This window comes from Amphibalanus amphitrite, unplaced genomic scaffold (genome assembly GCF_019059575.1).
Source record: "Amphibalanus amphitrite isolate SeventyFive unplaced genomic scaffold, NRLGWU_Aamphi_draft 000155F_arrow, whole genome shotgun sequence".
NCBI classification, from domain to species: Eukaryota; Metazoa; Arthropoda; class Thecostraca; order Balanomorpha; family Balanidae; genus Amphibalanus; species Amphibalanus amphitrite.
Genome location: NW_024881650.1, coordinates 225,975 through 253,047, shown reverse-complemented (window position 1 = coordinate 253,047; position 27,073 = coordinate 225,975). Strand labels below are relative to the sequence as shown.

The 27,073-nt window shown below is 49.9% G+C and overlaps 1 protein-coding gene across 1 annotated transcript in view; it reads right to left on the bottom strand.

The window, feature by feature from the left end:
• Window positions 1-14,262: 14,262 nt before the first annotated feature.
• The window catches only part of LOC122383121 (pachytene checkpoint protein 2 homolog), a 29,892-nt gene continuing 17,081 nt past the window's right edge, over window positions 14,263-27,073 (bottom strand). Inside the window, exon 2 of the mRNA XM_043369270.1 lies at window positions 14,263-16,705. Within this exon, the coding sequence (XP_043225205.1) occupies window positions 15,301-16,704 (1,404 nt within the window). The 5' untranslated portion in view covers window position 16,705 and the 3' untranslated portion in view covers window positions 14,263-15,300. The remainder of the gene's footprint in view (window positions 16,706-27,073) is intronic.

The following is a 27,073-nucleotide window of genomic DNA, read 5'->3' as shown; positions in this document are numbered from 1 at the left end:
TTGGGTTGATTGTTTTTGTTGATTTATCTGACTCACACCACCAATGCAATAGGTACTTACACTCTACTCACATCCCTTCATTTCATAAATACATATAGCGCGTTTAAAATGCAAGCTTTGTGCTTACAACGGTAATAAACTTGCCGCCCTTGAATAAAACTTACCTATTTAACCCTCTCACTTGTAAAGGGTCGACCAGTCCACCTCGATTTTGCGCGAATAATTCGCGCAAAAAGCGGACGATCGCGACATTTTCAGTATCCTCGAGCAGATGAATTCTATGTATTATTGCTTCCAAATTAAGCTTGATCCCCACTTCGCTCCAGTACTGTAGTGAATACCCTACCGGAGACCGAGTTTTACCGAGATACCCGGCCCGGCGAGCCGTACACGGTAGACCAGAGGTTTAACATCCGGGGCCTTGTGACATCCGGGAGTTTGAAACGCGCGGGTAGGGATGCGGACGTGACCTGTGGTCGGTCAGCGTTCGGCGATTTCGGCCTCGGGCGCCTCTGACGTCAGAAGCATGACCCGGCACTCGGGCGCAGCGCCCGGCGAGAGACGGGCCGCAACCGTGGTGCAGCTGGACGCGCGATCAGAACGGAATTCAGCCAGGACCCGCATCGTAGGTCAAAGGTCAAGGGCACATATGGCCGGCGGGCGAGACCAGCGGCCGAAACATAAGTCGCTGTGAGGCGAGGGCAGTGATCTGACGCCGGCCCGGGCCTGCACGATGTCTGATAATGCGTTCTGCTCTACTGCGGGGTGCTTTGACTGCGCTGGTTTCAATATTGCGTGTAATAATCATAAGCACAGTATGATTTAAAACAATACTGTCAATATAATCTGAACATATATTTTAAATATTTTCAGATGATTATTAACCCGCGCCAAGCAGGTGCTCGGCGCCAACCACCTCCCCCCCTCCCACTAACTCGGCTCCTGCAGGCCACGCCCACGTATGCGACACGTGGTAAGCGGCATTCGAAAAAGCTCGAAAATCTAAAAAAAAACGACTGTTTGCTTGCTTCGTGCAATTGGAAAAAATAATGTCTGAGAAGGCATTCTCCTCGGCCAGCGACGTCTAGGACATAAATTGATTCCCTGCTTCAGAAAATGTGAAAAGGTTTAGCGTATAAGTCCGTGTAGCACTCAAGTTGCCAAGCGTGCCAAATATTTTCACACCCGTAACACGCCCATCCAGCGCTCCCCCCACCCGATCATCGGCCTGACCACTGCACTGTGGCGCTCTCATCATCCCTGATTGGATAGAATGTGACCCAGCTATGCGTCACGCTCACGTGCCCGCCATTATCACAGGTCATTCCCGTGTCCCTGTCCCAGGCGCGGACTGACAGGCACAAGGTCGACGCACTGCTTTAGTCTGACACGCGCCTCACCGGGACAGCTACCCTGGCGATACGGGAGGGGCTCGGGAGGGTATTCAATGCAGTACTAGAGCCAGACGCGAATCAAGCTTAATTTGGAAGCAATAGTACTATTGGTCTCAAGATAAGGGTCCAGGCGACCTGTAGGTTTGATGCGGTGAATACCCCCACCTTCGCCACACTTGCTCGGTGTTACGGAGCTCCGATCTCGCGACCGGTCACCTGTACTTGTGGACTGTGCCGCATGACATAGCAGTCGAGCGGGCCAGCGGTGGTAGAATGCTGTAATGCTGCCCCCACTGCAGGAACCTCCGCCGCCGCGTCCGCCCTCGCATCTCTCAACTACGACGAATCACCGGTCGCAGCTGGGGCCTGGAGGAGAGACAACTCCGGGCCGTCGCCAACGGCTACGTTAGGGGAGCCATCGAACACGCGGCGGCCGCCTGGATGCCGGCGGCCGCCAGGACTAACATAGAAGTTCTGGAACGCGAGATGCGTGCCGCGGCCCGAGTCATAACGGGCTGCATCGGGTCGGCCCCCATCCACGGAGTAATGGCCGAAGCCGGCGTGGCCCCGGTCGCGGCGCGCCGCACAGCACTGGCGGCGAGGATGCTGGCGAAGGCCATGGCACTGCCCGAGGAGGACCCGCTACACCGACTGGCCGTGGCGGACCCACCGCGGCGCCTCAAGACCGTCTGCGGATGGCGCCAGTTGGGTCGGGAGGTGTGGCGGACCCTTGGAGTGGAGCCACCGGTGGAGCCGTTGCTCCCCGTGCGCCCCCCGCCCTGGCAACCAACCGGCACGATCAGTTTTAACCTGGACATCGGAGCGGGGCTCCCAGCCGGAGCTGCCGCCTCCACGAAGAAGGAAGCCGCCCTACACCACCTGGCGTCCCTGACCCAATGTGCGACCTGGGTGTGGACCGACGGGTCGGCGACTGGAGGCGTTCTCTGTGGAGGGGCCGGCGCGCTGGTCGTCCACGCCGATGATGACCGCACTGAGCTGAAGAGGCCCGCAGGAGCGCTCTGTTCCAGCTTCAGGGCGGAGATGCTGGCCATCGCAATGACCCTGGAACATCTGGCGACACACCCTCGTGACGACACGCTGCCAATAATAATCTGTATTCTGTACCGACTCACAGTCTGCCCTGGCTGCACTGAGAGAGGGGCCTTCGGCCCAGAGGACGGTCCAGGGGGCGGAGATATGGAGCTGCCTGCTGGAAATCGCCACACCGGACCGCCACGTGACGCTGCAGTGGGTCCCATCGCATTGTGGGATCCCAGGCAACGAGGCGGCGGACGTGCTGGCGGGGGAGGCGGCGGCGCTGGATCAAGAAATCGCCTCCATCGACGTCAACACCGTCTACAAGGCTGCGGCCCGTCTAGCCAGGGACCAGGCGGCCAGGGACAGACCGTCATACCCAGACCCGACACGCAGAGCGGCGACCGGCTGGTACCGGGAGCTGATGGGTACGAGATACCCGCCCCCGGTCTCCGGCCTGGATCGGCGGACAGCCATCGATGTCCACCAGATCCGGACTGGCCACTGGAGTGGATCGACCCAGTTCCTGCACTCCATCGGCCGGAGCCCCTCAGCCGCCTGCGCCCAATGCCGGGACCTGCTATGCGACGCCGCCCGGTGCCCGCTGTGCGGCGAAGAGGCGGACACCCCCCGGCACATCCTGCTCACGTGCCCGGGCCTGATGGGTGTTCGCCTCAAAATCCCGGCCGTAGGGAACATCCTACCAACACCCGACGAGGTCTGGCGCAGTGACGTGGTGGCGGCCCTGGTGGCCGCCTTCAGGGCCCTCCAGAGCCGATGAGGCTACGCCGCGGGGCCACCCGCGGCCGGAGGGAAAATCAACAACAACAACAACAACAGCGGGCCAGCGGAGCTTAGGCGGAAACTAGCGCCGCGTTTGACAGAGAAGGACGCTCACCATTCCGGCGGGAGGACCGCTCGCCATTTTAACTCCATGTAGCGTCTCGCTGACAATGAAAGACACTACACGACGACAATATAAGGTTCGGCAAAAGTTATGTCCACTACCTATGACAACACTTTCGGTCTAGCCCCACATCTATGTAGAAGATACGGCGAATACTGGCATGTCCATCATCGGACATCCATCTGCTCTGGAGAAAGCTGAGTGGTGGTGTGTTTCCGGGACGCGTTGGCCAAATTTCCCCACACATCCCCCCACATTCACTGCTAGCCACAGCTTCCTGTCAACGGTACACACACAGATAGCGAGAACGGATGCCGGGGCGTCGGCTATTTCTGCAGCGTTCGGCCAAGTCACACCAACTTTTCTCACTTTCTTCGTGGCTTGGATTTTTTTTATTAAAACCAGTAAAACGCCTTTTGGGCGAAGGACGAGCGAGCGAGATAGTGAGCCCTGCACGTGCGGAAGGGCGAGAGGGTACTTCCAACGGACTTGTGCAAAGCACCCTTCTAACCGGTTGCTAGCGGTGTGCCAAATTTGAACGCAATCGGCCCAGCCGTTCCTGAGATCTGGAAGCGGCATTCTGCACGTGCGCACGTGCAAACGGGGTCCAAACTGACTTTTGCACGGCACCCTCCTAACCGGTCCCCAACCGTGTACCAAATTTGAGCGCAATCGGCCCAGCCGTTCTCGAGATCTGGAAGCGCCCCCTGCACGTGCGCACGTGCAGTAGCACCCTAACCGCAACACATGGGAATGCATTGCCTGGTGGGTGCCTGCCTGTATGCCAAGTTTCGGCGAAATCGCCCCAGTAATTATCGAGTTATTGAAATGGGAACAAATTTGACACCTCTTATTGTTGTATTTTGCACGTGCACTGGGGGTCACTCACATAGATCAAGAGTATCCGACCCTTGGTAGAAGGGATGCAGCTACCCTATAAAAATTACCGCAAGACAATCGCTCAAGCCGCTGCTGAGATATGGGCCTCTCAAAATCCCTACTTTTGCAAAACTGCTTGAACACCCTTGACTTTTCACGTGGCACGTGCCACGACGGTCACTGAGATGTATCAAAAGTAGTCAATTACGGGGAAGAAGGGATGGGGCTACCAAGCAAAAGAGACCGCAGGGCAATCGGTCCAGCGGTTGCTGAGATATAAGCCTCTCAATAGCGTTACAGGCCGGGCCGGGCCGGGCCGGGCCGCTCATACTGAGATTTTTCCCTTATATTGAAAAGACTTCGCTTCGCTCGCTGCGCTCGCTCGCTCGTAATAAGCGTTCATTTAAATTGCCTATTCTGTATTGATGACGTAATGTCTAACATGGTCAACCACATACAAGGGCACATTGAAGCCTGTAACCATAGGCCAGCTGCTCAGTGGCCGCTGTCTACCTGTCTTTTGCCTGCTGTCAGCATGTGGTCAAGAAAAACACCACAATCGTCCCAAGAACATCAGGCCTAACTATATCGCAGCAACGAATACACGCACAACACGCCGAGCCTCCGATAGCCGCTGGGTGACGCCACACAGGGCTGCTGCCATCTCCGCGGCCAAAGTTCCGCGATAGGCGACGATAGGAGTTGGGCCGGCCGGCAGCCGCGCCGACTCCGCGGCAGTCGGTATCGGTCGGCGGAGCACAGGTGCAGTGCGTGGGCGGGCGAGAGAGACGGTCACCAGCCGTCCGTTATCAGCTGTCCGTGCGGCGCCAGTGGTCAGTCTCCAGACGGCGACTAGCAGTCGTCAGTGGTCAGTCTCCAGACGGCGACTAACAGTCGCCAGCGGTCAGTCTCCAGTCGGCGACTAGCAGTCGTCAGAGGTCAGTCACCAGTCGGCGACTAGGAGTCGTCAGAGGTCAGTCACCAGTCGGTGACTAGCAGTCGTCAGTGGTCAGTCTCCAGTCGGTGACTAGCAGTCGTCAGTGGTCAGTCTCCAGTCGTCTCTCCACTGCATCGGCAGAACCGATCAGAAGAGCTCCGGAGGATTCCCAGACCGCGAAACTAGCCTGTGCCCGCGATAAGCAGTGGCCTGTGCTGTGTGCTGACGGTGTGCCTGAAACGCCCACTGGTTCGGACCACTAACTGGAGACAGACCTAGTGAGGAGGGCCGCGCGGGACGGGCACATCGCTACCTGGACACACCGGCTCCTCCACCAGCCCCCGGCACCAGTCGATCGAGGTCAGAGCGAGGTCGACCCCTCGCCCGCTGCACCATGGATTTCCTGGAGAGCAGCCTGGCGGCGCCGTCGGTGCCCAGCGACCCGGTGGCGCCGGTGCGGCTCAAGAGGAAGCGCGGCCCGGCGCCGGGGGACCGGCCGGAGCCGGCGCTCGGCCGGCCGCTGCTGGACGAGCAGCAGCAGCAGGAGGGGGAGGCCGGCCGCGCCGTCTCCCTGCTGGACAGGGTGCGGAGGTTCGCGGCGCTCTGCCTGTGGCCGGCGGACGACTCTGACCGGCTGCTGGTGCCCTCCGAGCCCAGCCCGAGCCTGCTGAGCCGGCTGGTCGGCACCCTGAGACGCGGCGCGCGCGCCTGCTGCGAGGCCGTCATCAACGGCTTCATCTGGTCCGCGCAGGCCCGGCCCTACTGAGAATGGTCCGCGAAGGCCCGGCACTACTGGGAATGGTCCGCGCAGATCCGGCCCTACTGAGACGGGTCGAAAGCACATGATCCGCCCAGCTCCAGCAATACTGACTGGGGACAGCCATCTATGGTCTGCCAAATCCAGTCAAGTTTTACTGAGGTCTTGACCACATACCATGCAAGTCAGGCCCTGCCGAACAAAGAACGTCCATAGCTCGCCCTGGCCGGGCCCATCTGAAACGAACAACTACGCCTGGCCCGCCTGAACCAAATACTCGTACCAGGCGACCACAATGGAACATGGCCTGCCCAGAAGAGCCCAGTCAGGGTGGACGATATATGCAGAAAATGAACGTGACACACGTGCAAACTCGAGAGAAAGATCTAACAATGCACTGGGTAGTGGGTACACGGGGAAGGGATAAGTGAAGTGTGTATATGTGGACACTGGAGAGCAATATGTCCATCAAGTTAGCGTCGTATTCGTATTCGTTTTCAGCGTCGAGTTCAAAACATCGCCAAACTATGCCAAACGATAGATCTTGACACGCTGATTCCAAAAATATCACTCATTTTTTCCTAGGTCAAATATTTTGACCTCTAGGGGCAAAAAACCTCTCTGGCTATAAACAACAATAAGGTACTTCTTTATTTACCGTCCGATCGGGCTGAAACTTACACAAAACATGTGCCGCCACACAAGGATGCGTCACAATCAACAAAATCGCCGATCGAGGTCAAAGGTCAAGGTCATATTTGCGAAAAACCGTTATTTTTCGACGGGGTACCAAATAAAAACTTTATTTACCGTCCGATCGGGCTGAAACTTACACAAAACATGTGCCGCCACACAAGGATGCGTCACAATCAACAAAATCGCCGATCGAGGTCAAAGGTCAAGGTCATATTTGCGAAAAACCGTTATTTTTCGACGGGGTACCAAATAAAAACTTTATTTACCGTCCGATCGGGCTGAAACTTACACAAAACATGTGCCGCCACACAAGGATGCGTCACAATCAACAAAATCGCCGATCGAGGTCAAAGATCAAGGTCATATTTGCGAAAAACCGTTATTTTTCGACGGGGTACCAAATAAAAACTTTATTTACCGTCCGATCGGGCTGAAACTTACACAAAACATGTGCCGCCACACAAGGATGCGTCACAATCAACAAAATCGCCGATCGAGGTCAAAGGTCAAGGTCATATTTGCGAAAAACCGTTATTTTTCGACGGGGTACCAAATAAAAACTTTATTTACCGTCCGATCGGGCTGAAACTTACACAAAACATGTGCCGCCACACAAGGATGCGTCACAATCAACAAAATCGCCGATCGAGGTCAAAGGTCAAGGTCATATTTGCGAAAAACCGTTATTTTTCGACGGGGTACCAAATAAAAACTTTATTTACCGTCCGATCGGGCTGAAACTTACACAAAACATGTGCCGCCACACAGGGATGCGTCACAATCAACAAAATCGCCGATCGAGGTCAAAGGTCAAGGTCATATTTGCGAAAAACCGTTATTTTTCGACGGGGTACCAACTAAAAACTTTATTTACCGTCCGATCGGGCTGAAACTTACACAAAACATGTGCCGCCACACAAGGATGCGTCACAATCAACAAAATCGCCGATCGAGGTCAAAGGTCAAGGTCATATTTGCGAAAAACCGTTATTTTTCGACGGGGTACCAAATAAAAACTTTATTTACCGTCCGATCGGGCTGAAACTTACACAAAACATGTGCCGCCACACAAGGATGCGTCACAATCAACAAAATCGCCGATCGAGGTCAAAGGTCAAGGTCATATTTGCGAAAAACCGTTATTTTTCGACGGGGTACCAAATAAAAACTTTATTTACCGTCCGATCGGGCTGAAACTTACACAAAACATGTGCCGCCACACAAGGATGCGTCACAATCAACAAAATCGCCGATCGAGGTCAAAGGTCAAGGTCATATTTGCGAAAAACCGTTATTTTTCGACGGGGTACCAAATAAAAACTTTATTTACCGTCCGATCGGGCTGAAACTTACACAAAACATGTGCCGCCACACAAGGATGCGTCACAATCAACAAAATCGCCGATCGAGGTCAAAGGTCAAGGTCATATTTGCGAAAAACCGTTATTTTTCGACGGGGTACCAAATAAAAACTTTATTTACCGTCCGATCGGGCTGAAACTTACACAAAACATGTGCCGCCACACAAGGATGCGTCACAATCAACAAAATCGCCGATCGAGGTCAAAGGTCAAGGTCATATTTGCGAAAAACCGTTATTTTTCGACGGGGTACCAAATAAAAACTTTATTTACCGTCCGATCGGGCTGAAACTTACACAAAACATGTGCCGCCACACAAGGATGCGTCACAATCAACAAAATTGCCGATCGAGGTCAAAGGTCAAGGTCATATTTGCGAAAAACCGTTATTTTTCGACGGGGTACCAAATAAAAACTTTATTTACCGTCCGATCGGGCTGAAACTTACACAAAACATGTGCCGCCACACAAGGATGCGTCACAATCAACAAAATCGCCGATCCAGGTCAAAGGTCAAGGTCATATTTGCGAAAAACCGTTATTTTTCGACGGGGTACCAAATAAAAACTTTATTTACCGTCCGATCGGGCTGAAACTTACACAAAACATGTGCCGCCACACAGGGATGCGTCACAAGCAACAAAATCGCCGATCGAGGTCAAAGGTCAAGGTCATATTTGCGAAAAACCGTTATTTTTCGACGGGGTACCAAATAAAAACTTTATTTACCGTCCGATCGGGCTGAAACTTACACAAAACATGTGCCGCCACACAAGGATGCGTCACAATCAACAAAATCGCCGATCGAGGTCAAAGGTCAAGGTCATATTTGCGAAAAACCGTTATTTTTCGACGGGGTACCAAATAAAAACTTTATTTACCGTCCGATCGGGCTGAAACTTACACAAAACATGTGCCGCCACACAAGGATGCGTCACAATCAACAAAATCGCCGATCCAGGTCAAAGGTCAAGGTCATATTTGCGAAAAACCGTTATTTTTCGACGGGGTACCAAATAAAAACTTTATTTACCGTCCGATCGGGCTGAAACTTACACAAAACATGTGCCGCCACACAAGGATGCGTCACAATCAACAAAATCGCCGATCGAGGTCAAAGGTCAAGGTCATATTTGCGAAAAACCGTTATTTTTCGACGGGGTACCAAATAAAAACTTTATTTACCGTCCGATCGGGCTGAAACTTACACAAAACATGTGCCGCCACACAAGGATGCGTCACAATCAACAAAATCGCCGATCGAGGTCAAAGGTCAAGGTCATATTTGCGAAAAACCGTTATTTTTCGACGGGGTACCAAATAAAAACTTTATTTACCGTCCGATCGGGCTGAAACTTACACAAAACATGTGCCGCCACACAAGGATGCGTCACAATCAACAAAATCGCCGATCGAGGTCAAAGGTCAAGGTCATATTTGCGAAAAACCGTTATTTTTCGACGGGGTACCAAATAAAAACTTTATTTACCGTCCGATCGGGCTGAAACTTACACAAAACATGTGCCGCCACACAAGGATGCGTCACAATCAACAAAATCGCCGATCGAGGTCAAAGGTCAAGGTCATATTTGCGAAAAACCGTTATTTTTCGACGGGGTACCAAATAAAAACTTTATTTACCGTCCGATCGGGCTGAAACTTACACAAAACATGTGCCGCCACACAAGGATGCGTCACAATCAACAAAATCGCCGATCGAGGTCAAAGGTCAAGGTCATATTTGCGAAAAACCGTTATTTTTCGACGGGGTACCAAATAAAAACTTTATTTACCGTCCGATCGGGCTGAAACTTACACAAAACATGTGCCGCCACACAAGGATGCGTCACAATCAACAAAATCGCCGATCGAGGTCAAAGGTCAAGGTCATATTTGCGAAAAACCGTTATTTTTCGACGGGGTACCAAATAAAAACTTTATTTACCGTCCGATCGGGCTGAAACTTACACAAAACATGTGCCGCCACACAAGGATGCGTCACAATCAACAAAATCGCCGATCGAGGTCAAAGGTCAAGGTCATATTTGCGAAAAACCGTTATTTTTCGACGGGGTACCAAATAAAAACTTTATTTACCGTCCGATCGGGCTGAAACTTACACAAAACATGTGCCGCCACACAAGGATGCGTCACAATCAACAAAATCGCCGATCGAGGTCAAAGGTCAAGGTCATATTTGCGAAAAACCGTTATTTTTCGACGGGGTACCAAATAAAAACTTTATTTACCGTCCGATCGGGCTGAAACTTACACAAAACATGTGCCGCCACACAAGGATGCGTCACAATCAACAAAATCGCCGAACGAGGTCAAAGGTCAAGGTCATATTTGCGAAAAACCGTTATTTTTCGACGGGGTACCAAATAAAAACTTTATTTACCGTCCGATCGGTTCCTTTGACCTTTGACCTCGATCAGCGATTTTGTTGATTGTGACGAATCCTTGTGTGGCGGCACATGTTTTGTGTAAGTTTCAGCCCGATCGGACGGTAAATAAAGTTTTTATTTGGTACCCCGTCGAAAAATAACGGTTTTTCGCAAATATGACCTTGACCTTTGACCTCGATCGGCGATTTTGTTGATTGTGACGCATCCTTGTGTGGCGGCACATGTTTTGTGTAAGTTTCAGCCCGATCGGACGGTAAATAAAGTTTTTATTTGGTACCCCGTCGAAAAATAACGGTTTTTCGCAAATATGACCTTGACCTTTGACCTCGATCGGCGATTTTGTTGATTGTGACGCATCCTTGTGTGGCGGCACATGTTTTGTGTAAGTTTCAGCCCGATCGGACGGTAAATAAAGTTTTTATTTGGTACCCCGTCGAAAAATAACGGTTTTTCGCAAATATGACCTTGACCTTTGACCTCGATCGGCGATTTTGTTGATTGTGACGCATCCTTGTGTGGCGGCACATGTTTTGTGTAAGTTTCAGCCCGATCGGACGGTAAATAAAGTTTTTATTTGGTACCCCGTCGAAAAATAACGGTTTTTCGCAAATATGACCTTGACCTTTGACCTCGATCGGCGATTTTGTTGATTGTGACGCATCCTTGTGTGGCGGCACATGTTTTGTGTAAGTTTCAGCCCGATCAGACGGTAAATAAAGTTTTTATTTGGTACCCCGTCGAAAAATAACGGTTTTTCGCAAATATGACCTTGACCTTTGACCTCGATCGGCGATTTTGTTGATTGTGACGCATCCTTGTGTGGCGGCACATGTTATGTGTAAGTTTCAGCCCGATCGGACGGTAAATAAAGTTTTTATTTGGTACCCCGTCGAAAAATAACGGTTTTTCGCAAATATGACCTTGACCTTTGACCTCGATCGGCGATTTTGTTGATTGTGACGCATCCTTGTGTGGCGGCACATGTTTTGTGTAAGTTTCAGCCCGATCGGACGGTAAATAAAGTTTTTATTTGGTACCCCGTCGAAAAATAACGGTTTTTCGCAAATATGACCTTGACCTTTGACCTCGATCGGCGATTTTGTTGATTGTGACGCATCCTTGTGTGGCGGCACATGTTTTGTGTAAGTTTCAGCCCGATCGGACGGTAAATAAAGTTTTTATTTGGTACCCCGTCGAAAAATAACGGTTTTTCGCAAATATGACCTTGACCTTTGACCTCGATCGGCGATTTTGTTGATTGTGACGCATCCTTGTGTGGCGGCACATGTTTTGTGTAAGTTTCAGCCCGATCGGACGGTAAATAAAGTTTTTATTTGGTACCCCGTCGAAAAATAACGGTTTTTCGCAAATATGACCTTGACCTTTGACCTCGATTGGCGATTTTGTTGATTGTGACGCATCCTTGTGTGGCGGCACATGTTTTGTGTAAGTTTCAGCCCGATCGGACGGTAAATAAAGTTTTTATTTGGTACCCCGTCGAAAAATAACGGTTTTTCGCAAATATGACCTTGACCTTTGACCTCGATTGGCGATTTTGTTGATTGTGACGCATCCTTGTGTGGCGGCACATGTTTTGTGTAAGTTTCAGCCCGATCGGACGGTAAATAAAGTTTTTATTTGGTACCCCGTTAAAAAATAACGGTTTTTCGCAAATATGACCTTGACCTTTGACCTCGATCGGCGATTTTGTTGATTGTGACGCATCCTTGTGTGGCGGCACATGTTTTGTGTAAGTTTCAGCCCGATCGGACGGTAAATAAAGTTTTTATTTGGTACCCCGTCGAAAAATAACGGTTTTTCGCAAATATGACCTTGACCTTTGACCTCGATCGGCGATTTTGTTGATTGTGACGCATCCTTGTGTGGCGGCACATGTTTTGTGTAAGTTTCAGCCCGATCGGACGGTAAATAAAGTTTTTATTTGGTACCCCGTCGAAAAATAACGGTTTTTCGCAAATATGACCTTGACCTTTGACCTCGATCGGCGATTTTGTTGATTGTGACGCATCCTTGTGTGGCGGCACATGTTTTGTGTAAGTTTCAGCCCGATCGGACGGTAAATAAAGTTTTATTTGGTACCCCGTCGAAAAATAACGGTTTTTCGCAAATATGACCTTGACCTTTGACCTCGATCGGCGATTTTGTTGATTGTGACGCATCCTTGTGTGGCGGCACATGTTTTGTGTAAGTTTCAGCCCGATCGGACGGTAAATAAAGTTTTTATTTGGTACCCCGTCGAAAAATAACGGTTTTTCGCAAATATGACCTTGACCTTTGACCTCGATCGGCGATTTTGTTGATTGTGACGCATCCTTGTGTGGCGGCACATGTTTTGTGTAAGTTTCAGCCCGATCGGACGGTAAATAAAGTTTTTATTTGGTACCCCGTCGAAAAATAACGGTTTTTCGCAAATATGACCTTGACCTTTGACCTCGATCGGCGATTTTGTTGATTGTGACGCATCCTTGTGTGGCGGCACATGTTTTGTGTAAGTTTCAGCCCGATCGGACGGTAAATAAAGTTTTTATTTGGTACCCCGTCGAAAAATAACGGTTTTTCGCAAATATGACCTTGACCTTTGAACTTGATCGGCGATTTTGTTGATTGTGACGCATCCTTGTGTGGCGGCACATGTTTTGTGTAAGTTTCAGCCCGATCGGACGGTAAATAAAGTTTTTATTTGGTACCCCGTCGAAAAATAACGGTTTTTCGCAAATATGACCTTGACCTTTGACCTCGATCGGCGATTTTGTTGATTGTGACGCATCCTTGTGTGGCGGCACATGTTTTGTGTAAGTTTCAGCCCGATCGGACGGTAAATAAAGAAGTACCTTATTGTTGTTTATAGCCAGAGAGGTTTTTTGCCCCTAGAGGTCAAAATATTTGACCTAGGAAAAAATGAGTGATATTTTTGGAATCAGCGTGTCAAGATCTATCGTTTGGCATAGTTTGGCGATGTTTTGAACTCGACGCTGAAAACGAATACGAATACGACGCTAACTTGATGGACATGAGAGCAATGGGGGTGTTGGTCAGCTTGCTGTCAGTCAATAATTAAATTGGAGTTTATTTATGTTATGGTTCGTACCTCATGTATCTCATAGGAAGCAGCGTTCCGTACGGCCGAACCAACGCATCAACACGACTATAATGTACAATGTTGTTATGTTGTGTGTATAAGATGCATAATTATGTGTGAAAAACTAGTAAACATCTACGATGCAGATCGTGTATTTAAAAGGCTGTAGATGTATATCCTATATCTAATGCAAATAACCCGCAGTCAAGTTCACACCACAGCAAATTCGTATGTCGCGATGCTTCAAAGAGTACCGGTCCAATGGTCGAGGTCGGTTCTTATCATACCTTCGTCACCCTGACACGATCATTATCAGACCAGTCTCATCGAACTTCCCGTGTTACTCATCTCTATATCTGTTCAAGAGCCCCGATATGGCCTGACGAGCGAGCCAATCGCCTTCAGCTGCGCCACACCTAACCGCCAGTGTGGGCATGATGAACGTATCTCTGACCTCAGCAAGGTCGGCCGGGGCCGGGCTTTGCTGACGAGACTGATTGACAACGGACCAGCGCAAACATTCAACCACTTCTTGATACGGAACACCTGCTATTGCCGAACACCTGCTATTGCCAAACACTTGCTACTGAGCACCGCCCAGCCAGAGGGTTCCGCTCGACAAAGTTGATGACGCTAGTACCCTGCACCTTGGTGAACAGCGATTCGGTCTTATGAAACATCTTCGCGACAGAATGGTGCAGATTAGATCCATCAAATCTTCACAAGTATAAATGAAAACACGCTGCAAACTGAGAATGTTATAATGTCTGTTCCCGGAACAAAAGAAATAACTGCAATAATGTATTGCTTCAACCAAACGAACAATCCATTCAATAGACCATCGCATCGGATCTTCAACGTTTCCGCATTCACAATTAAGTTAAGTACTAACTCGTTGCGGGTTTGGCCTACTACCACATGTACTAACGCCCCTTCATGACTTCACATTATGCAGAAATTTAACTCGAGTGCGCGTAGCTGTGCAGCGCACAGCAGAGTTTACAGATGGGCCACGATTGGCAGTGTTGGTATCAAAAATATTACCTCCTAATTTGCTCATGATACATCTAGTTTGGCCCCATACAAGAGATCAAATTTAGCGCCCATCACAAAGTCAGTTATGACGAGCTGACAACATCGCAGCAGGCGACTAATTTGTGAGGTATATGCATTATGCAGGCAAAAGCACTTGGTTAGGTAACAACTCTAGTTAAACCACATATGTATATCGCTAACACCCGTGAGTTGGCTAGGTTTTGAATGTGACTGGAGGCAACACATTCAGTCACCTGACACCACCGTTCACCGGCTGTTGGTTGGCGCGGAACGCATTGCCAAATACACATCAATGTCCACTGACATTCATCCCCCCCCCCCTGTCCGCATAGAGCCCCTAACAGAGTGCCGCACACCTCACCACGCCGAACCCTGTCCACTGACAACCCTCACCCCTCAGTCTGCATACAGCACCCAGCGCACTGCTGCACACCTCACCACACCAGTCACTGACATCCCTCTCCCGTCCGCATACAGCACCCAGTGCACTGCTGCACACCTCACCACACCAGTCACTGACATCCCTCTCCTGTCCGCATACAGCAGCGAGCGCACTGAGCTCTAGACACACTGCTACACAGCCCCCCCCCCCCCCGGTTCACACGCAGCACCAGCCACCAGGCATAGTGCTGGACATACCACTCACTGTCACCTACCTCTCTCGTCGGACGGTCGTTAGGCGTCCTCACAGAGTGTGGGCCCGCGCCCGCTGCAGCAGCGACCGTGGACGCCGCACACCCCGGCACGCCACTGAACACATTAGTGTCCGTTCAGCTGTTGCTGAGCTCAGTCCTGTCCTGGAACTGTTTGGTCACGGCCGCCTCCAGCGCCGACAGAAACTCGCACATGGTGGCCGACGGTGTGGTGATGAACAGCGCGTGCGCCAGGAACGGCAGCTTGCGCAGCGTGCGCCCGCTGAGGCCGCGGCTGGCCTGCGCGATCTGCCACAGGCGCAGGCTGCTCTGCGTGGCCGCGTTACCCACGTACTGCGTCAGCTCCAGGTTGTGCAGACTGAACAGCTTCTCGGCCGAGGAGATGATGCGCGTGCGGACCAGCTCCTCCACGCAGGAGCGGTAGATCTTGTAGATGGCCGCCGGCGAGGGCAGGTCGATGAACTGCTTGATGTCGGCGCGGTCGACGAAGGCCAGGTCGATGGCGCCCGTGATGTTGGACGTCGTCAGGATGAGCACGTTCGGGAAGCGTTTGATCTGGTCGATCTGTGTGAGCAGCGCGTTGACCACGCGGATGGCGTCGCTCGGCTCGGCGCTGGAGGAGGAGGCGCGGCGCGCCGCCGTCAAAGACTCCACCTCGTCAATCAGCACGCACACCAGCGCCTTCGGGTCGTCGATCAGCTCCTGGATCTTGGTGAACATCTTCTGCACCAGCTTCCCGCTCTCGGAGAACCACTTGGAGAACAGACTGTGACTGTTGATCTCGATCAGCTGACCGTACGCGTAGCGGTCCGACATTCGGATGGCCAGCTTCTGCGCCAGCGCCTTACACAGCGAGGTCTTGCCGGTGCCGGGCGGCCCGTGCAGCAGCACCACGCGGTTCCACGAGATCACGTTGCCGTTGACTCCCTTGTCGGAGAAGAGTAGCGTGGTGGACACGAAGTTGAGCAGCTGCTGTTTGATGTTGGTCTCGTAGATGAGCGAGTCCCAGAGTCCGTGGAAGTCTCGGCTGGGCAGGATCCACTGGGTGGCGGCCGGCATGTCTCCGGCCTCGTCCTCCACCTCCTCGACCTCCGGGCCGGACTCCTCCAGCCGGTGCGGGTGGCACACCAGCTGGCACTCGGACACCGTGTAGCAGCGGCTCTCCTGCGACCCTGTGCGGTCGAACACGGCCAACTCGGCCGCGCTGGCGCTCAGCTTCTCGCCCAGACTCATGTAGGTGGTACACGTGGTCACCGTGCGCAGCGACGTCAGAAACTCACGCGCGTGCTTGCAGATGCGCGCCCGGTCGGTGGCGCAGCCGAGCTTCAGCACAATCTCCACGTCCAGTATGGGCGGCGCCGGCGGCTGGGCGGGCGGGGGCGGGGGCGGGGCCGGGTGGGTGTCGGCGTCTCCGCCCGCGCGGCTGGGAGGCGCGTCCCCGGCCGGCCGAGCCCGCGGGCCCGCGGACGCGTCCCCGTTCATTTTACCGTTCACAGCAGGAGTGCTGTCCATGCAGTCCATTCTGGAAAACAAGGGCAAGGTAGACAGCTGTAGGCATTAAACTGTGCTTTGTTGGGTTTATAGAGACAAGAGGTGTATAGATCCGGGGGAAATCAAACAAACCAAGGGGACATAGAAAACAATGTTACCAAGACAAAGACACAATCAGTATAAAATTAAGCTAAAAATTTCATTAATTTACCAACTTCTTTCATTCGAGCAGCTTTTCTTAATTGAAGCGTTTTTAGCTAGTTGACTGAAGTGAACACTGAACAGTAATAGAACAATTCTAATCTAAAGGCATTTTTTCTCAATCATAATAATTAATACTAAGGAAAATACAAAAATGAACTCAACGCTAATGTCAACGATTCCAACAAAGCTTGAACCATTGACAAAACATAACGTCTTATGACGCCCTGATTAATATAATATTATATTATATTATATTAATTAGTATAAACCAGTATAACGCCTTTTGGGGCGACTAACGGAGCAAGCGAGAGGGTGAGCCTTGCACGTGCGAAATTTCGAGGCGGTACCTCCAACTGACTTGTGCACGGCACCCTACTAACCGGTCTCTAGCGATGTGCCAAATTTGAGCGCAATCGGCCCAGCCGTTCTCGAGATCTGGAAGCGACACCCTGCACGTGCGCACGTGCAAAATGGGTCCCAATCTGACTTGTGCACGGTACCCTACTAACTGGTCCCTAACCGTGTACCAAATTTGAGCGCCATCGGTCCAGCCGTTCTCGAGATCTGGAAACGACCCCTGCACGTGCGCACGTGCAGCAGCACCCCAACTCTGGCACATGGATATGCAGTGCCTAGTGGGTGCCTACCTACATGCCAACTTTCGGCACAATCGGTCAAGTAGTTACTGAGATATTGCAACAATTACAAAACGGACACCTCTTCGTTTTGCACGTGGCACGTGCAATGTGCATAAGGGGTCACCCACATGCATCGGGAATAGTCCAATACTTGGTAGAAGGAATGAAGCTACCCTACAAAAATTACCGCGTGTAAATCGGTCAAGTGGTTGCTGAGATATAGGCCTCGCAAAAGCGTCCGCTCATACTCAGAAATTTCCGTTAATCTAAGGAAAGACAACGCTCGCTTCGCTCGCTCCGTAATAAAATCTAATGTCAGCCCGCTATATGTATATAAGAAAACAATGACGTTACAGTTTCAATATTTGGCCGGTACCGTAGCTCAGTCGGTAGAGCGTTGGACTCCGGGTGGTGAGAGCACGTGTTCCCGGTTATAACAGTCCGGGTTCGAAGCGCGACGGGCGATTGACGTTTATGAGCCTCCTGACAGGTAGGTATGGTTGCGCCGGCTTGGTAGACTGGCAGGCCGTAGCCAGGCGAAGTTAGTGAGGGAACCAGCCCGGCCGTGCGCGGCTTTATACCTACATATGTACGTTAACCCGGTACGCATGGCTGCATGTACGCAATCTAAAAATGTGGCTAATTGCATCGATGGTCCCTGCAATACAAAAAAAAAAATTGCCAATGATCCCGGAAAATAATCCCTGATTATCCGCATGTCGAACGCTAGGCATGTAGCACATCTGGTAGCAAAATTCCAACTACTGCGGACTGCGGACTAGCGTGAAGGAAGATAGCGACGTATTCAGCGACGGATTCAGCGACGGATTTAGCGACGGATTCAGAATTCACTGAAAACTCGTTATCAGGTCAAGTAGGACACGCTGACACGCTGACTCGTTATCCGGTACCCCGTCGTTTGACCTCAAATTTGACCTTGAAGGTCAAAGGTCAAGGTCAAGGCCATGGTCACGGAGGCTGCCCATGGTGACGAGCTATCATGTATGAGCATTGAGCATTTTTGAACGTGTTGGGGCAATGACTGGGGATGTTATTGGGTACCCCGTCCTTTGACTTGGAGTTTGACCTCTAAGGTCAAACATTAGGGTCAAGCAGGGTTGGCAGGGGGTGGCAAAAACTGGTTTTTGCCAGTGGTTTTAACCGGTTTAAACCGGCTGGCAGAAACCCCGGTGGCAAAAACTGGCAAAAACTGGATAAAACTCAGGTGGGCCAAACCACAACTTTTCTAGTTAGGAATGGATCTGAAATGTACAAATGCATTTCTTGATGTTATAGAGATGCACCAAACATTCTGAAGTTTGCCTCATTACTTATCCCTGCTTAAAATGTCTATGCATGTCAGTAGGCATCCACCACAGAATGTATTTCCATGTAGGGGAGTGGGGCAAGGCTGCCACGGTAGGGTGCAGTGCGCATATCAGTGGCAGATACCCCTTCGCACTTCTGATTGTGCAGGACTCACTCTTGCACTGGCTCATTTGTCACCCCCAAAAGGCGCCTTATGGAAAGCCCATGAAAATGTTTTTGAGTTATAGAACACTTCAACGGTCAATGTCACTTCTGGTTGAAAGCATAAAGCTTTCACCGAATTCTCCTAAAAATGTTTCATCTTTAAATCCATGTCTAGGCATATCATTGTGCTGGTTTTTAGTTTTTGCCAGTTTTTGCCACTTTTTGCCGGTTAAAACCGGTTTAAACCGGCAAATGGCATAAACTAGTTTTTGCCGGCAAAAATGCCAACCCTGGGGTCAAGGTAAAAATAATAAAATTAAGCCCGAGCGGTCTTGCATTTACTGGAATGGTTGTTTGAGACGTGGCAGATCAACTTCTTCACATTTTGCCCTTCTTCTTCGTTGATAAATGATGCCTTTCTTTGTCCTTGTGTTTGACCTTGAAGGTCAAGGATTAGATCCAAGGTCAGGGTAGCGGAGGCTAGCCAACGAGGCTGGCCGTCGTTTAGGACCGTTTTTAGCCCGCACCTACCATAACTTCGGGACGTTATCCGATAGCCCGTCATTTGAACTCAAATTTGACATTGAAGGTCAAAGGTCAAGGTCATGGTCACGGAGGCTGCCCACGGTGACGAGCTATCACGTGTGACCACTTTCGGTCCTCTTGGGGCATTAATTCGGGACGTTATTGGGTAGGGGTACCCCGTCCTTTGACCTCAAATTTGACGTTGAAGATGAACTTAAATATGTGTTTTATGTCAATTTTTGGAATCAGCGTGTCCTGCTTGACCTGATAACGAGTTTTCAGCGAATTCTGAATCCGACGCTGAATCCGTCGCTGAATACGTCGCTATCTTCACGCACGTGGACTGCAGTGTTTTACATTTTGCACTACATGCAGAAGTGGTTTTATAGTTTGAGTTTATATCAATTCACTGACGCCACTGACCATTCAGTGTAAATAAATTAAATTGTGCTGCCATAAGTTATTATACGGCCTTGGCCAATGGCCATAATACGTTGTAAATAGTAAATCAATTAGCATGTTGATGTTTTGGGATGAATACCTAGGCCATGCATTAGGTACCTATTAAAGGGACCCTCCCACCTTCAAAAAAGTTAATGAATTGGCATGAAAGTGATGTCGCTCGGTTCAGAAAGAGCAAAAACGAATATCTACCAAATTTCATCGAAAAATATTCACCGGTTTTCAAGGCGTATTTGGAAATTCCGACCTCGACGAGCATCTGTGGTAGAAAACCACCCCTTTGGTAGGGGAAACTACTGCTGTCTGCTACCATTTGCACTACATGTGTCGCTATAGCTGCGACATCTATCTACTATTATAAATCTTAAAAAGTCCGCCGCCGTCGGGGTTACGCAGCCGGCGTTACTCCCAAAAACGGCTATTGCGGCGCCGTCGATTGACGCAGGAGGGTGAAATTTTCACGACTCGTGGGTCACGTAATTCAACAGGTCGTATTAAATTTTGGGCACGATGCGGCCAGGGGTGCACCCGTGGCGCGTGCTCATGTGCGCCATAGGGTTAGCATTAGAATCGCGACCGGCGCCGAGCAGAGGGCACGTGCTTTAGGCTCAGTTGTTCGCTTAAAAAACTGAGTGAAAAGCATCAGAGCCGGCAGGTCGTTGACCTTTGACAACGAAGGCCGACACAGGGCACCGCTCGCCAAGGGGATTCGCCAGTAAATACAATTAATTTGTTTTTGCACTATCTCAGCCGTTTCTGGGCCGATTTAGCTGAAACTTGGACTGTCGGTGGTAGTGTAGGGTAGGGTAGGGTAGGGTAGGGTAGGGTAGGGTAGGGTAGGGTAGGGTAGGGTAGTGTAAGGGTAGGGTAGGGTAGGGCAGGGTAAGGGTAGGGTAGGGTAGGGTAGGGTAGGGTAGGGTATGGTAGGGTATGATAGGGTAGGGTAGGGTAGTGTAGGGGTAGAGGTAGGGGTAGGGTAGGGTAGGGTAGGGGTAGGGGTAGGGTAGGGTAGGGTAGGGTATGGTAGGGTAGTGTAAGGGTAGGGTAGGGTAGTGTAAGGGTAGGGTAGGGTAGGGTAGGGTAGGGCAGTGTAGGGGTAGGGTAGGGTAGGGTAGGGTAGGGTAGGGTAGGTAAGGGTAATCTAGGGGTAGGGTTAGGGTGTAGAAGGTTAGGGTAGGGTAAGGGTAGGGTAGGGTAGGGTAGTGTAAGGGTATGGTAGGGTATGGTAGGGTAGGGTAGGGTAGGGTAGTGTAGGGGTAGGGTAGGGTAGGGGTAGGGTAGGGTAGGGTAGGGTTGAATTGAGTAAAATCCTAACTTACAAAGGACTCGAACAACTCGCATGCATCACCATCATACTTTACAGTTCAATTAAAAGCAGTTACCCAGTTCTACACAAAAAATACTAATAAAAATGCAAGTTTCTACACCCAAACTAATGCATCCGTTAATCATACATATAATAACATACAGTTATCGCGTAAACCTGTACCTCTAGTCTACTATTATAAATCTTAAAAAGTCCGCCGCCGTCGGGGTTACGCAGCCGGCGTTACTCCCAAAAACGGCTATTGCGGCGCCGTCGATTGACGCAGGAGGGTGAAATTTTCACGACTCGTGGGTCACGTAATTCAACAGGTCGTATTAAATTTTGGGCACGATGCGGCCAGGGGTGCACCCGTGGCGCGTGCTCATGTGCGCCATAGGGTTAGCATTAGAATCGCGACCGGCGCCGAGCAGAGGGCACGTGCTTTAGGCTCAGTTGTTCGCTTAAAAAACTGAGTGAAAAGCATCAGAGCCGGCAGGTCGTTGACCTTTGACAACGAAGGCCGACACAGGGCACCGCTCGCCAAGGGGATTCGCCAGTAAATACAATTAATTTGTTTTTGCACTATCTCAGCCGTTTCTGGGCCGATTTAGCTGAAACTTGGACTGTCGGTGGTAGTGTAGGGTAGGGTAGGGTAGGGTAGGGTAGGGTAGGGTAGGGTAGGGTAGGGTAGGGTAGTGTAAGGGTAGGGTAGGGTAGGGCAGGGTAAGGGTAGGGTAGGGTAGGGTAGGGTAGGGTAGGGTATGGTAGGGTATGATAGGGTAGGGTAGGGTAGTGTAGGGGTAGAGGTAGGGGTAGGGTAGGGTAGGGTAGGGGTAGGGGTAGGGTAGGGTAGGGTAGGGTATGGTAGGGTAGTGTAAGGGTAGGGTAGGGTAGTGTAAGGGTAGGGTAGGGTAGGGTAGGGTAGGGCAGTGTAGGGGTAGGGTAGGGTAGGGTAGGGTAGGGTAGGGTAGGTAAGGGTAATCTAGGGGTAGGGTTAGGGTGTAGAAGGTTAGGGTAGGGTAAGGGTAGGGTAGGGTAGGGTAGTGTAAGGGTATGGTAGGGTATGGTAGGGTAGGGTAGGGTAGGGTAGTGTAGGGGTAGGGTAGGGTAGGGGTAGGGTAGGGTAGGGTAGGGTTGAATTGAGTAAAATCCTAACTTACAAAGGACTCGAACAACTCGCATGCATCACCATCATACTTTACAGTTCAATTAAAAGCAGTTACCCAGTTCTACACAAAAAATACTAATAAAAATGCAAGTTTCTACACCCAAACTAATGCATCCGTTAATCATACATATAATAACATACAGTTATCGCGTAAACCTGTACCTCTAGTGCATATTAAATCGCGACGCGACGTGTGTGTGCGGTGGCCGGTGATTCTTGGGTGATTCTAATTGCGGGGGTTGCGACCAGGGCCCTGTTTCACCTGTGATAGCAGCACGCTGCTTTTACACGTGTCAAATTGGGTTTCCATGGAAACATCACCTGTTTAACTCACCTGTTGGGTTTCCTCAGCCTTGCTCTTAGGAGAGGAGTGAGAAGGAGGGAAACCCAAGTCGTTCAGAGACGCGCCAATTCCAAAGAATATAGTTGGACACAAGCTGGGGCCAGTGGGTGGGCCTTGAGTCAGGGAACTGGTGTTGTGCGTCTGCGTGTGAATTGTTGTGGAAACTCGACAAGTCGACAAACTCGACTCGTAGTTGGTGCTAATGCTTCACAAAGAAAGAAAGAAAGAGAGAGAAACGGCTGTGAAGTGTAATGCAAATGCTGTCTCATCCGCAAACCAAATGGGTGAATGACATGTGAAGGAAGGCCAGGCATGGTGGGAATGCAGGAATCAGGAGGCAAGTGGTGAATGACCGATTGGAGCTCCATGGCGCATCTGACCCTGACCTTGCTTGTTAAGAACAGGGCGCATACCATGGGGGGGGGGGATCCAATGGTTTGACATTATACCGATCGTAATCTGTCATATAACGTAGCAACATTAGACTGAGTAATCGTAAAGTTTCGCGCCCAACACCTCTGCGAGTCCTCCTTTGAATTTCTGCAGGGAGGTTTCTTGCACTAGCCACCCCGGGAGGCTATTCCATTCTTTGACGACTCTGTGTGTGAAGTATCTGGACCTCGCGTCAACATGCGCGCGGATGACCTTGATCTTGTGTCTGTGACCACGTGTTCTTCCATTTACTTCCAGACTCCACAAATCCTCCGGCGAGATGTGACAGTGTCCATGAAATATTTTCCAGCACTTCAAAATATCAGCACGAAGAAGGCGACCCTGCACAGAAAAAAGATCAAGTGTTTTGAGCCTGTCACCATAGCACGTATCTTTGAGGCCCAGAATGTTACGCGTCCATAGTCTCTGGATTTTCTCTAACTTCTTGAGATCTTGAACATATCCACTGTTCCACACAGATGAAGCGTACTCAATAATGGGCCGTATGAGTGTCTTCCAAATGAACATCATGAAGTCAGGTGATCGGCAGCGAGTAGATCTAAGAAAGTTATGGACAACGCCCCCAGCCTTTCTCGCAGCAAGGGCACAGTGCTCGTGGAATTTTAAACTGTCATCCACGGCGACGCCCAGATCAATGTAGGCCGAAACGTGCGGTATTTCGGTGCCATTCAATGTGTATGAAATGATGGACTGGGCGTGATATCGGCGCCGAAAATGAAGCACAGCGTACTTTCGTAGGTTAAGCGCCAGCCCCCACGATGTGGCTGTGTCGTACAGTAGGTCGATGTCCCTCTGGAGATCTTCCGCTGTAGACAGAGGGGCTTCTCTGTCCATCTTCATATACACTTTCAAACATCCGCGAATATCTTGTAGCTACTCGTCAAAGTTGAGGCGATGTTATTTATGTACAATAGGAACAAAATCGGTCCTAGAACGGAGCCCTGTGGTACAGGGACCCGCAGTTGCTACTGTACACATATATTACCAATTTAGAATTGCGCTATTATTTGCTAAGTGCTGGCCATTGGAAAAAGGAAATGTAGCGCAAAGTATGGAGGAATAACACATGTTTACTCCTAGCACGTATGTTTTGTATAATTCCTCTTACCGCAACAGATATTCTTCCAAAACTACAATCGTGCTATTTTTCCGCGCCGGTTGCCTCCCCAGAGCCCGTCCTTGGTATCGCCTATAGCTTCCGTTCCCGCTACGTGAATGAAAGTCACGTGACTACTACGGGTTTGCGCTCAGTACTAACACACCTAGCCCGAGGGCCGGTCCGTAGCGGGGAGGGGTAGAACGCCTGAGCTCCAGCGCAGTGGAGGTGGTGGTGGCCCGTATCATAAAGAGGCAACCGTAAGCAGAACTACAATTGCTGCAGTATAAGATTATGATCAAGTTTTCTTTAAATGTATTGATTGACAAGAAAGTGCAACGTTTATCCGATATAATAAAACGGTGTGCAAGGCCTTGGAAGAACTACAAAACATATTCAGCAACGTATAAATTTCTGATACAGGCCATGACCTTTCACCTTGCCTCCGGGGAGGACCGCTCAGGAAGCCACATACCGAACAAATCGAGGCCTCGCAGCGCGGCGGCAGAGGAGGTGGATAAACCATCGCCAGATCTTTCGATTACTTATGTTTCCAGAAGAAGGGGGGGTGGAGGGGGGGGGGCTATTTTCAACCCACTCAACCCACAAAATGCAACACAATGGTGGCCGTCACGAGATGTAGCGAAGAGTGCCTCAGCCACACCGGTTTTGAGTAAACTTTAAGCATTCGAATTCAGGCCAGTGATCCTGAAGGATTATTTTATTTTTGTCGTGCATAAGCTGGGATGACGTGGTCCAAGTTATTTGCGAAGAAACGGTTTTAGTTTCAGAACATTTATGAGGCTAGTCGCGCCAAATAGTATACGTTTGTTGTAAAATGTCAAATAGAATATGTTGACGTGCTATCCAGATGATGGAATTTATTTGACACAAGAAGTCAAAAAGTGGCATCGTTAGTCATCCTGCATACCTATAAATCGATTCGTCACCTTGGTTCGAGCTCAATAGTTTTTTCGCGGATAATCTGTTTCGTTTTCTTTTATTTGGGGGGGGGACAGTTTATGAGCCAGTAACCACCCTCCCCAGCCCCCCAAACAACCATTGTTGACAAATACTGTGATGGCCTAAAAAATGCCGTCAATTGTGTAACGTAGGGAAGAATGAGGTAAGTTGAGCCGCTTGTTTTTCGTAAGCTACAGGCTAACTTACTGATCATTTTTCTGCGTTTACGAGTTGGACGGACAGAGTGGTCATTGCGCATGTAATGGTGGCCAGAAATGTTCCATACCGCTTATTTTTGTACTGAAAGGCTACGTCAAAAATCATCTTGCACGTTGCTCATCTTACCCCATGGGCGGGGTAAGTTGAGACACGTCGTGGGGAAAGTTGAGCATGGATGGAAAAAGCGAACCTCTTCTTTTCCCGGGCGCGGCGAAGACTGGGCTCTTTTATTTACTCAATGGCATACATACTTATGGCAAAGTTTTTTCCTCCATCAAAAAGTGACTGTTTTAAGCCTTCCAATAACTCGTCAAGTTTTCTATCACGAAAGAAATCATTTTATCCTTCAGATAATCTGCAAATCACTTACAACTTGAGTAATCAACAAAGAAAACAATTTCCTACCATTTTTATTCAGCAGATACAAGCGCAGCTCAGTTTGGTTTTCGACAGCGGAGACAACAATGGCTTATCCGGCTCATCTTCCCCCAGGTGAAAATGGCTCATCTTGCCCCACCCTTGGCCATTTTCGATTAATGACACCCGCTAAGGAAAATAACCATGCACCGCAGATAACAACCATCTCATTTTAAAGGCAAAACATGTCTTAGTTATCAGGGGCGATACCACATGTTACCGGGTGCTGAGCGTGAGAACGTTGCCGTCTCACGTGAAAGACTGCAGCATCGTAAGCGAACGGCACATGGAAGCTCAAGTCAATCAGCGCCATAGGAGCTGAGAAACATGGGGTGGCTAAACTTGCCCCTTGGCTCATCTATACCTCACTCTCCCCTATTTGGGGCTCGCAACCTTGATTCGTTAAAGTTATTTGTCTATTCATTATAAAAGCTGTCAAATTTGCCGTATCATTAAACTTTTATTGAGTTTGTATTTCACACTTATCTAAAATGAACAATTTTGTCACTGGCTTCTTTTATGAATGGAATTGGATGGTTGCATGAATGAACGAATGAATAGCTCCATTTGAGCATCAGCTGAAATCAATCCTAAAATTTAATCTACCAGTCTGCAACGAAAAGGTTTAAAAACCAGTGCAAGTTAGGTGCAGTTTCTAATCTATGCCGTTTTTTATTCAGTGTCTCATAGTTCCTTAATCTTGAGCCGCTTCTCTCACGATTCATTTTATGTGTTGCTTACATTGTTCAAGAAGTTATATTATTCGAGCTCGTTGGTCTTAAAAACTGCTATCAAAGTAAATTAAAGTGTTTCGGGCTTCGGCACTTAAAAAGCAATCGATATTTAACCCTCACCTATTTAGGCATTTCTTTTCAGCGTCTTACATGTAGCGGAGGGGCGTAGAAACCCTCAGCCATTCGGCCCTTGATAAAAAGAGCCAGAGCTTCGCTGAAAAATAAAAAGAGCGTGCTGCTCGTGACGAGAGAAATCCGATGATATGAGGATCCTGATCATCGCTGACGAGAAAAAGCCAATTATTTTTATGTCCTGGTCAATGCTGAGATCCTAGGTCACTGGTTGACCTCCCAGATCAGGTTAATAACCCAAAAGCACGGAAAATTGGGTCCTGCTA